At 36.3% G+C, this 13,186-nt stretch overlaps 1 protein-coding gene across 4 annotated transcripts in view; it reads right to left on the minus strand.

The window, feature by feature from the left end:
- Positions 1 to 13,186, minus strand: part of CUNH18orf25 (chromosome unknown C18orf25 homolog) — an 85,942-nt gene that overhangs the window by 22,126 nt on the left and 50,630 nt on the right. For 2 of the 4 annotated variants that reach the window (XM_031366090.1, XM_031366091.1), the window contains exon 3: positions 2,094 to 2,261. The exons of the other annotated variants lie outside the window; for them this stretch is intronic. In XM_031366090.1, coding sequence (XP_031221950.1) covers positions 2,094 to 2,261 — 168 coding nt within the window. The remainder of the gene's footprint in view (positions 1 to 2,093; positions 2,262 to 13,186) is intronic. 4 annotated transcript variants of the gene reach the window in all.

Consider the following 13,186-nt stretch of genomic DNA (forward strand, 5'->3'; position numbering starts at 1 on the left):
AAGAAAGAAAGAAAGAAAGAAAGAAAGAAAGAAAGAAAGAAAGAAAGAAAGAAAGAGAAAAAGAAAAAGGCCTGGACTCAAGAGACAGCTCAATGTTTAAGAATAGGTTTCTGTTCTTGTAGGAGACAGAGTTACAGCTCCTAACACCTACACAGTGGCTCACAACCACCTGTAACTCCAGTTCGATGAATGATAACAGATTCTGGCCTCTATAAATAATGCATGTACAAGGTGCACATACAGAGAAGCAGGCATGCACACACCTGTGCTTACACATACACACACCCACAAAATACAGATTTAGCTAAATAATTTTAGGGGCTTTTGGTTTGGTTTGGGTTTGAATTTATGAATTAGGGTTTTTCTATGTGACCCTGGCTTTATAGATCAGGATGACCTTGAACTCAAGGATTCTCCTGCCACTGCCTCCAGAATGCTGGTATCTAAGGGATGCACCACCACACCACACTTAATAAGGGGGGGGGAGGGGGGAGGGAGGGGGAGAGAGGCAAGGAGAGAGGAAGGAGAGAGGGAAGGAGGGAGGGGGAAAGAGAGAGAGAGAGAGAGAGAGAGAGAGAGAGAGAGAGAGAGAGAGAGAGAGAGAGAGAGAGAGAGAGAGAGAAAGAGAGAGAGAGAGAAGGAAAGGAGGAGAAGGAACGAACATCCTGGGAATTGTCTATTTTCATCCCCTAGAGTTTACTAGGAAGTGGCCTATATGTAATGACATAATTAGGAAAGCAGGAAAGTGCCAGGCGGTGGTGGCGCATGCCTTTAATCCCAGCACTTGAGAGGCAGAGGCAGGCTGATTTCTGAGTTCAAGGCCAGCCTGGTCTATAGAGTGAGTTCCAGGACAGCCAGGGCTACACAGAGAAACTCTGTCTCGAAAAACAAACAAACAAACAAAAAAAGCAGGAAAGAAACATTGAGATGGAACAGGTTACTTTACTTCTTTAGCCACGTATAAGAATCGAAACAAATTGGCTAGTACACAGAACAAACTAAACCACAGAGCTTTGGAAACACGGTATACAAAATGTTACCAGTATTTTCCATTTTAAAGTATTACTTCTTGTCAAAGTACTGACATAGAATACTAATAAATCCTTAAAAGACTCTTGTTGGGCAAGTTAAGTATTCATACATATAAAAATAAAAATTCAGAAGAAATACAGCTGATCCAAGATCAAAGCTAAATCTAATTTCCAAATCAGACAGAAAAGTTCATCAAAAGGTCAGTAAATTATTCCTCATTATTCATCAAAGATGGTATAAAGAAAGAATTCAGGACAGTGACCACTGGCACTGTTTAATGTTTTAATATTATAAAACTTCCCATAAAAGAAAAACTTTGGCTAACAATTAAGCTACCAAACCAATGATTTAAACCAGTGAGCATAATCCTTTGAAAGAAACAAAGAAAACATATACTGAATAAAATGGCTTTTTAAGGTTTCTTTTCCTTTTACCTTAAACTTAAGGACTAATCCTTTTTTTAAAAGGTTCAAATAAAACAGAATATTTGAGAAAGAAAGTGAAGATAAGCTGGAGGCATGCTGGGAAGTCTTCTGACAGGCAGTGAGGTTCTCTCTAAGTATGGCTTTAGGAATGTCAGAGACCTAGGACACAAAACAAGGAGATTCTCCCTGAAATGATGGAGGCAGAAAGTAAAAGAAGGGCCTTAAAAGGGTGAGAGCAAGCTTTCTGTGGAGAGGTGAAGAGGGACGGCCCCGCAGATGAAGAAGCACGTGCAGAGGGCATCCACAGCCCCTCAGAAGCGGCAAGGCGGCTGACCAGAGGTAAGGCAGGGAAAGAACTGGCCAAAGAGACATCTGGGTGGCTTTTCGTAAAAGCATCTTTAATCCAAGAGTATGCCTCCTGGAACTTACTCTTGCCTATTTTATTACTTCCTTCTGATTAAGAAGTAAAATGACATGCTACTCAAATTGTTATACACAGTAGCCTGGACAGTCACAGCCCTCAATGACAGATGGCTATGTATGGCCTGCTTTCCTCAGCAGGGCCTACTACCAGAAGAAATGCTTGGTAGGATTCATGCACGATATGTCATTAGAGAAGAGGTAGGGGAGACCAACCTGCCTCGAGCAGCTCGCTGGTCCTCCAGGTAGCTCCTGTGTTCTGGCCGCCTACTGAATTACTGTGCTCTTGAACTACTGCAGCCGCCAATAAACTGTCCACATTTATCACTTCTGGGTCAGAGCTGGTGTCAGACATATCATAATGAGCTACAACTGGAGGTCCATCTAGGGAGGAAAAAAAATGTATACTTGTATCTAGCTTGTGGGGTAAGAAATACCTCTGCAACTAATTAAGAGCCACTAAATGCCAGTTGCCTTAACTTTCAGTGCATCTGATTAGAGCTGACTTTATGCATTAGTATTCTGAACATGATGCTGAAGTAGAAAAGATAACCCAAGCTTACAAAGATGAGGGACACATTTTGGAAAGAGGAAAGGGGTATTACTTACTATGAAGAACAGAAGACAAGACTGTAGTGAACAATGTAACACTGACTTATTTCTAGACAGCAACAGATTTAGAAAAGGGCGATGACTCCACAAAGAAAATGGGGGAAACTACAGTAAACTGTTGAAATCTAACTGAAATAGCTTTAGAAAAATGAATCTTTTAGTAGCTATTATTAAAAGCTCCTAGTAGACTTGGAGAGGAAAATCCCATGTACACTTTTATTAAGTTGGCATGAGAATTCTGGTCCACTAACTTATTGACCTCCAGTGAGGCCCTTTATTCAATAACAGGGATGCTACACACTTTACAACACTCTACAAAAAGACAATATCACAAAATCCACTCTCAGGATTTTGCTTTGGGTATCCTACGAGGGAGAAAGAATGTTTATATTTTCTTTTCCCTGAGAAAGATAAGCTCATTCAAGTAAAGGAGAGCAACCTTGTGAGCAGGTTTTAAAGAAAGCTGAGAAAGCTTTTTTTGGAACAATAAGAACATGCTTCAACCCCCAGATCCTATCACTGACTGCAGGTGGGTACCACAGTAATTCTACTACAGTAATTCATGCTACAATAGCCCAGCAGTCATGCTTAGAAAGTGAATACATGCTTTCAAATGATACTGCCACCCTCTTCTTAACACAGGAGCAAAAGTAGCCTGAAACCGTTTTGCTTCAGGAAGTCCCTCTACCCCCATTTTAGGACAAGCTGAAGGGAATGTGAGTCCTATCCAATAGCTAGCTATGAAGACAGAGCAAGCAAACTGGTTTCTCCATTCAGATTTTTAACATCATCCAACAAATGAGTATCAAACACATGATTATGACACTCTTGCCTATGAATATATGTATCAGTGAATCAAAATGTATCATACAATGAAGGCTTATTGCTCCAATACATACATCCATTGTATAAACTATCACTGAACACACAGAATACACATGGGGTATTTATCCCATATTTTATGTGGCAACATTTTTTTAAAATAAAAAGTGATCAAACATAAGAAAGCAAATAAGTGGTCAGATGCCACTATATAAAGGACAGACACATCATAATATGAAATTCTGACGATCATGGCAATTTTAGTTGACTATTAAAAATCATTTCCAATTCCCTTACAGGGGTAGATTAAGTTCATCTAAGCCCATAACATTTAACAAGATGGTAGTGGATTTTAGTTCAAACAGCAAAATTTGTTCATTTGAGGTTTTTCTTTTCTTAAAAAAAAAAAAAAGTACATATTTCCATAGAATTTTCGTCAGAGTTCAAAATGATTATTATGGAATCATGATAGTGGGTGACGTCCAAATACTTAGGTACAGACGGTAAGGGGGCCAAGTACAATATTGACTATGTGACCACAGGTTATATTTTTGAAAGAGCTTTGTGGGTTTCTTCAGGTATTTGCAATGAATTATTTACTGATTATTCTAAAATTAATATAACCAATAACAATTCAGAGCCATTTATCTATGTATTCCCCTCCTCTACTCCCAAATTCAAGAAAGAGGTCACCAGTCAAGTCAAAATTGTACTACTCCTACATGTATAATCATGCAAATAAGTATAAATGTATGTATACATGCAGAGTCACATCACCTACCCATGGGAATAACTTGTCTGAAAGTCTTCATCAGTAGAAAATACAAGCATAAACTTGTTATCTGGCTTCATTCTTGTATCTTCCATATTTCCAAACCGCACACCTTATAACTTAGCTTAAATTTAGTATTTATCATAAACAAAGACAGCAATATTTTCATATTTTAATTATACTTAACAGTTAAACTATGTTCACTGTCAGTTTTCATTTCCAATGAATTCAAACAATGACAACTTAGAACTATACAAATTTTAGTAAAGTAATTTTCCAACTTTGACCTTCAGTGAGAAAGCACTATTAAAAAGGTCGTGTGTCCCGAGGTTCTCTTACACAATAATTAGTAAGTAACTATAAGGCACTGGCACCAGGGTATGATCTCTAAAAGTATGTGATATTAGCTAATGGGGACAGTCTGTGACAGGATCCTCTGGCTGCATAGAATGTAACTGTTTTATTTACATTTACTATGAGAGTGTGTCAGAGCACCCATCTGTGTGGATCTGGCTGCATAGAATGAATGTAACTGTTTTATTTACATTTACTATGGGAGTGTGTCAGAGCACCCATCTGCATGGACAGGTCAGAAGACAACTTGTAGGAACAGCTTTCTCCTTCCATCATGTGGGTTCTGAGGATCAAACTCAGGTCAGGATTTGCAAAAGCACCCTTATCCACTGAGCCATTTTCTAATCCATTATCTGCTTTTTTATGAAAACTCAAGTGTGTTAACAGAAAAATCAAACACTGTCAGTTCATGATAGACCAGAGTAAGTGAGGATAACTCCTCTTGCTCTCTGGATTATCCCTGTATGCTGTTTGAACAACTCAATTCCTACTAAGAAATTGTTTTAACTTCCAAGAATATTAAAATATTCACTTCGAGTAGGCCTATATGGAAACATTAACTATTAAGATTCAATTATTAGTGTAAACATATTCCATACAACAAGTAAGGCTACTCCAACTATATCCTCCCATCTGTCTACTGAAGCCAATCATTCCCATAAAATCAGCACATAAATTTGCTAGTTTTTATAAATCATTAAAGCTATCTCCTAATACATGTAAACTGAATACAATTAGTTAATAATATCAATGTGTAGTTTATATGTGATTTTTCCCTCACTAATTGCTAAGATTATAGATATGCACCATTATGTCCAGCTAACAGAAATATTTTTGAGTATCTTATAACTTGCTGCAATTACAAAGGAAGAAATCTGTAAATCAAGAAGTCCACCAATGACCTTTTATGTAAGAACATCAACCCAAAGCTAGGGAGGCAGCTCGGTTGTCAAGTGCCTGCCTAGCACACACAAGGGTCTGGTTTAATTTCCAGCAACACAATACACTGTGCTAGGTCTGTACTAAGCTCCTATATGAATAGGTTCTAATCAATTAACCTGTACACACACACTCTCTGTCTGTCTGTCTGTCTGTCTGTCTGTCTGTCTCTCTCTCTCTCTGTCTCTCTGTCTCTTTCTCTGTCTCTCTGTCTCTCTGTCTCTCTCTCTCTCTCTCTCTCTCTCTCTCTCTCTCTCTCTCTCTCTCTCTCTCCCTCTCTCTCTCTCCCCATTGTGTACATAGATGTGCATGCACCAACCCTGAGCATCTTTTCTCAGGCATCATTCACCTGTTGTTGTAGGTTTGAGACAAGAACTGTCACTGGCCTGTAACTCTCCAAGTTGGTTATGCAGCCTAGCCAACAAGTCCCAGGAGTCCTCCAAAATGAGAGGACTAGAGTTAGAAATTTACAGTATTACTTGGCTTTTTTTCCTGGAACTAAACTTAGGTCTTCACGTTTGAGCTGCAAGCACTTTACTAAGTGAGCTGCCCCCCAGGCTGCTTCCAACTTTCAAAAAACCCATTGATAAATCTGTATTACTTGTTCCTACCTAGTAAATCTTTCTGATCTTCAACCTTCTCCACTACTGATATTAAATGTTTAATAAAATTAGTTTCTTTTTCAAATGTGTTCTAATGGAAAAAAATTAAAATCACACCGAAAAAGAAAACCAAAATAAAATATTTCCTTACTATACTTATCCATAATGAATTTCCCTTTCAGCTTTGGTTTAGAAGTATACAAGGTAATCACACAATTTAACTGCTTTCCTATCCCCTTTTTCCAGTACTGGGTCTCATCAATGCTGGGCACTACCATTAAGCTACACTCACAGTCTTTTTAAAATTTTGAGAGAGGATCTAGCCTAGGCATCTATCCCCACCGTACTTCTTTCAGAACAGAAGGAAAATAAATATTTATTTAATAGAAATATTAAAGAAAGACTCTGAGAGCGAGTCTTGAGGTTTTGGTAGCAGATACAAAAGTTGTATTTTCTACTGATGAAAACCTTCAAACAAGTTATTCCTATAGTGTTGCAAGAGGCTAACAAGGGAACCAAGTGCAGGCCCGAGGAAACAAAGGAAAGGGACAGACTTCAAGATACAAGGAGAGTGAATTTTAGAAGAACCTACTTTTAAAAACAATCTTACTATATTCTAAAATACTAAAATACAAATTTATATCATATTTATATTGTAAGTGGCAAAAATGCTTGAGAATACTTATCCTGTTTTTCATTACTATCAAAGAAAAATACAAAGCCAGAACCATCTGAATAAATAAGAAAGTAGCCAAAGGAACTCTTAGAAAAGAATTATGTCAACAAAAAACAAAACAAAGAAGTGTACTGAACAAGCAACAAAGTATAAAAAGCTGTGAGTATAGTTTTCTTCGGAATAACATCATAAAACTATTTTAATATAAAAAATGCCAAGCGGGGGCTAACCAGAAATGAAACTTTATGTACTACATTTTATGTTTAGGAATTATGCTGCTTTTAAAATAAAAAGGAGACAGTCTTCTCTAAACCTTTTCCACTCTGCTCATCTCAATTACTAAAAAACTTAAACTTCATAAAGTTCCAGCCATGAAAATAGTTTTAGGCATTACACAGTCTCATACTGATAAACAGTAAGTCATTTTGTTCAGGAGAAAAGTCACCTATCATGGATGAAAGAGTTCCATTTATCACTCTGAAAGGAGCAAAGAGTGAACGGATACTTCAAGATACTCAGAATACCAAAAAAGCTGATCAAAAGAAAATGAGAGCATAAGGCGTCAGTGTTCTGTGCAAAGATAAGGTGCTGACTCAGTGACCTCAGTGAAAAGATACGGCAGTGTCATGTATAGAGATACTTAAGGAACCAGACACACAGGCACAGAGCATTTGAAGACTAAAGCACACACTACATACCACCAGAGAGTGCATGTATCACATACTAGTTTAACCATCTCTCCAGTCTAGCTCCTTGCTAAAGATTCATTCGTTCAACATTTTACTGATTTCTTTAAAGAGACCCAGTCTACATTTTTCCATTTTCCCAAATACTCCCTGATTCTTTTAAAAGATTTATATGTGTATTTAATGTATGTGAATGCCCTATTGCATGCATGCCTGCATGACAGGAGTACAGACAGGACAGGTCAGCAGACTCCAGTATGGAGTTTGTGAGCCGCTGTGTGTTGCTGGGAATTGAATTGGAAAGCCAATGCTCCTAACCACTGAGCTATCTTTCCAGACCCTCATTTTTAAAATGCTAACCAACAGAGCACAGTTTAATAGACAGACGTTTATGTTTATCTTTCTTTCAGTATACCAATTCCAAAATTGAAAATCATCCTAAAAATACTGTGTAAACTCCATTATCCTAACTGTATATTATAACACTGCTAGTGTTATTGCAGAAAGATGATGTCATGACTCAGGAATACTTAGTATGAATTAGCTGGTAGGAAATAACTAAAATTACAACAGAGTCCTTAACAGAGTAACAAGAAACATTTCTTTTTCAAACTCTTTATTTGATCTATTAGTTACACTCCAGATGCACAGATGTATAAAGATTATAAAGAAAATGCAATAAAATAAAAACAGCAATTAAATAACATTCTTCTCAAATCTTGAAAGTTTTAATAAAAATGACACATTTTGTGGCAGCCATTCCCTTTTGTTTATGACAAATCCGTAAGACTGTAATGACCTAATACAGCAATCCGCCTTCTACCCCATGCTTAGTGCTCTAGCCTGCTGCTGACTCCAATGTCGCTACACATCAAAGGAAGTAAGAACAGAAATTAAGACTCCCTCCAAAAGCATAGAAATGAAGTCAGTGTTATCTACATTTATTAATTCATATACCTTCTAGATAAACTACACATTTCTTGTGTATACTATGATTAAAGGCACCTATGCCATTTTTGAAGAGGATTTGAGATGAACCTAAAAGAATTTTATATAACAAATTAATAAAATATTTAATAAATGTATAAGTTTAATAAATTTGATAGAACTATTTTAATACTATACATTCTAACATGTGGCATAACACAAGATCTTCTCACCACCCCCATGCATTATTTAAACCATTTTGAAAGGATAAAAAAGTATAAACTAAATAAAATTATATAATAATACTTTTAAAGACTGCGTTTTGGTAAGGTAATTTGCCTTTAATTTTTATTATGTACTTATAAGGATAACAAGACACCCGCATACCATTTTTCCTACAACTGTGATGTAACTGCCATTAGGCAAAGTCAACTACTATACTAAAAATGAAATTTAAGACTTGGTGTGATGATACCCAACTGCAATCCCAGAACTTGAGGTGGAGCCAAGAGGAACAGGAGTTCAAGATAATTCTTGGATACACATAAGTGCAGGCCAACCAGCAGCACAGGACACCCTGTCTTTAAAGTAAATTAATTAATTAAAAATTTAAGAAAAAAAGAAGAAAGTTATCAATAAGAGTTGAGCTAGGTGACAAAGGATGCAGCAACACTGAGGCAGGAGGATTACAAGTTCAAAGCTGCACAAGGCCTTGACACTAACAAAATAAAAAGTTATCCGTCATATCAATCTAAGATGCCTGTTGAACAAAATGATATACTACGTAACTTTCTCATTAACAACGACAGTGTACTTGTTTGAGGTGCATACAGCTTTCATAAGCTGAAAAAAACCTATACTCAGAGGCCCTCTCTTAAAACCTACATAACAGGAAGTAAAATAAACTCATTTGTGTCTGGGGTGGGGGTGTTGTTTGTTTATACATTTTGCCTTTTAGAGACAGGATCTCATTATGCAGCCCTCACTGGCCTTGAACTTGCTATGTTCAACAGGCTGGCTTAAAATCAACAGATCCACTTGCCTCTATGTCCCAAGTGCTAGGATTAATGGCATGTAACACCATGCCAGAGTAGCTCACTTACATTTTTTTATGTCCAAAGATAGTATCTTAAAAGAAGTCTTTCCCCACTCCATTTTAACTACCATAATTAAGTTTATCTCCCACAACCCGCTGTATGTTAGGAAGCAAGGACTGGATATTGCATTAATGAATGACTGGATCCATTCTACCAGTATAGACTACAACACAGGAATTTGCCTCTAGCACTCAGTCTGATGAGTTCATATTAAGCTGGTAGGTGTTTATGTGTACACATGGCACATCCCTGAGGTTAGACTCCTTTTTGTTGCTTAGGAAAAACAACAAAGTAGAAAGAAATGAGCAAAGGAAGAAAGGAAATGAGGAAGGGAAGGAAGGAGAGAGAAAATTAAAGGTAAGTTTCTCATTTTAAAATCCGTCATGCCAGGCTGGAGAGATGATGCTTACAAAGGTAGCAGCTCCTGCAGAAGACGGGAGCTCAGCCCTGTACTCAGAGTGGCTAACAACCATCTGAGACTGAGCTGCCATAGGACCCACTGCCTTCCTCTGACCACACAGGGCAACAGACTAACTGTGCCACACATACATACATTTGAGCAAAACACTTATACAAATAAAATATTTTTAAATTAAAAATTCATGCAAAATATTAAATCTTAAGCTTTTAATTTCTCATGTATTCTAAACTAAAATTTTACCTAAATTTTTAAAGCTACCTCAATTTTAATAATGCCTATAAATACATATCAATATAGTTGGTACTATCTCCTAAGTGGCTCTGATAGCCAGATTACTTTAATCTGCTAGTAAGAGTCTCTTAAAGTGATTTGGTATAGAATAGTTCAGAATGCTAAACTAGTAAGTACTAGGGCGAAAACAGACTGCAGAAAGACTCTTGGAGAATGCTGAACTTAGTGAGAGGATTATGGCCCTTTAGACGCCACAATGCAGTGAGGAAATAAACCAGCCAGTAACCTAAGTGGGAGCAACAACATGTTGTTAATAAGTCTTCAACTTGATTGTCTAATTCTCCGTCTATCCCATGACAAAAACCCACAAATAAAAACAACCACCTGAGAGATAAAAGATAATTCTATACACAGATATTAAGAGACAGTACAATCCAGATAAGAGATGACACTCTGATATAAAAGCGTCTCAGCAATGCCTGGATTAGTGACGTAGGTTGACATGTGCTTCCTGCCAGGACTATCTCTTTACAGACTACAAATAAGTCCGAACAGGATGCAGTTTCTATCACTGTTTTTAAACTGCTCTACAACTACAGGAATTCACTGGAAATGAAAGGTAGACTACTAGGCACTTCCATAACAGCTACACTGAAGGCAAATTTAATAATCCACTTCTTTAAATGTCTATAATACAAACTCAAATTATTTTAAAGGAAGAATGTTGAATCTGTGCATTCTGGAAATGATGCTATCATTAGAGTAAATCTATTCTCAAAACAATAATCCTTAAAACAGTAGTAATGTATTATCTTTAAGGCACTGTGTGAAAATTAAATCAGAATAAATTTTTTTGTAGGATTCTACTGTAAAATTACCCCTAAGGCTAAACTCTTCAAACTATAATGCCAAATCTCATTCTAAGATAAACTCTTAATATTTTAATATATATTCTTTGAATTAAATCAGTGTTGGGGAGTTCCCTCTTTCTACCAAAACTCTCTTCTACATCTTTATCCAAACTTTTGCAGAAAAGACTTCCCAAAATGAAAAGTGTTTAACATCTCTTCAAGTACTTAAAATGTTATTCTATCACTTTACGCTGTCAACTATTACTTGAAATTTCCAATTCATTGAATTTTTTCTTGTTTTATATATAGCCAAGGTAGTGGCACACGCCTTAAATCTCAACATTTAGGAAGGCAGATGGATCTCTGTGAGTTCAAGGCCAGCCTGGTCTACATAGTGAGTTCCAGACTAGCCAAGGGCTACAACGTAAGACAAAACAAAACAAAACAATCTACAGAGCTCTAACTCAACAACAAAATGAGACTATATCCATCCAGTCAATGCAACCACTACCAACAATAACTTTCTTACTGGCTAGTCCTAAAAGAATTGGTCTTTTTATTTTAAAAATAAATGTAATTTTCACTCATGCTTAATATGTTAAATATTTTATCAGAAAGCAAAACAGAACTCATATTAGTGTACGCATGCAAAGTCACAGTAACATGCTGAAATAAAAGTATTTTCTCATGTCTATAAGTCTACTTCTAATAAAATTTCTGATTCTAGAATGAAAGTAAAGACAAAATAAATTTCCTTTGAAAACATCTCTCAATTTCAAGGAAAGATTGTTGATCAATTTAAAATTCAGTCAGTTACCTAAAAACGGTATGTTCCTTCTGTTGATATAAAACTTAAAATACACACATATATGTATATATTTATATAGACTGACAACGTTTGTAACTCTGCTTTCACTTCAGAGAAAACCTTATCAACCATAAGAAACTCCTATATCTTTACAGGAAAAATCTTAATGTTTAAACCTTATCCTAATAGATTGAAAATAAGGTTCATAAACTTTGAATGTATTACACAATAATAAGAATATCAATCTACAAAGATATTCCTAAGCAAAAACATATTAAACCCTCCACAATTAACTCACAATTCTCATACACTTATATTGTGAAAATTAAAAAATTGCAAGTATTTGTTTAATTCAACCCTTCTTTGAAAAGGTAAACCTTGGCTCAGCCTATTCCTGTTGATTAAAGTTGCAATATGTGCATTCGCCCTCAGTGATAGCTGCTTGGCATGTGCGAGGCCCTGGTTAGCTCAACACCACCAATGAAGAAAAAGGTTTTGAACAGCTCAGTCAGCAGAGCATCTGCCTGGCACCATGCCTGGCCTGGATCCTGAGTGCCTCCCTCATAAACTGGATGTGGTAGAGACAGGAGGATCAGAAGTTTAAAGTTCCATCCCTCGGCTACACAGTGTTTAAGACTAACCTATGCTATAAGAAACACTATCTCAAAATTAAGTGGAGAGAAACAGGTTTTTTTTCCATGTAAGATTACTGATAAAGATGAATTACAGGTTTTAATTTTTAACATATAAAATTCTAAATATCGTGCCTAATCTATAAAACAGAATATTTTTTCTTTTTCATTGATATAAAGGAAAAGGCCACATTTCTCTCGCAAGAAAAGTAAAAACTTAAAAGCCAGTTAATATTAGCAAAATTATATATCCCTAGCTGAAGACTTTCATGCCAATTTAGCTGTCTTTCACCACACTCATACAAATCCTCAAAATATGTTTTTAAATCCCACATACAAACACATCTACCATCCTGCAAGCCTTTTCTTTGTTTTTGTATCAGGGACAAACGAACTTATTAGATAGCCAGAGATGACTTTGAGCTCCTGGTCGCCCTGCCTCAACCTCCCCACTCCTGGGAGAAGAAGCCTATTATATATTCCATGTCTAACAAGCCTGTCAATCCTACCATGTTTATTCCCTTTGGAGACCTTTAAAATGACCAGAGATTATTTATTTTCAGTCTAAGGAATGAAAACAAAATTAAACTAATATATTAACTAAATATTTCCACTAGAAACTTTAAAACCCATTCAATTCAACTGACTGATATCTACCAAGGTTAATTTAAAGCTCAAGATTAAAGTTGATTTATGAATGATGAGAAATACAATGTTGCCCAATAAGGACAGTTTCATTTTCCATTGTTTCAATTCCTTACAGTTAACTGACCTAAATAAAAAAGGGAAAATGCAGAAATGACTAACTCACAACAATGTTCACAATATTCTGAGTAGTGTGATGAAATCTTCCACAGCCCTGAGCTCAAGCTCTGAATC

The sequence above is a fragment of the Mastomys coucha genome, unplaced genomic scaffold (assembly GCF_008632895.1).
Source record: "Mastomys coucha isolate ucsf_1 unplaced genomic scaffold, UCSF_Mcou_1 pScaffold13, whole genome shotgun sequence".
In the NCBI taxonomy this organism is placed as follows: Eukaryota; Metazoa; Chordata; class Mammalia; order Rodentia; family Muridae; genus Mastomys; species Mastomys coucha.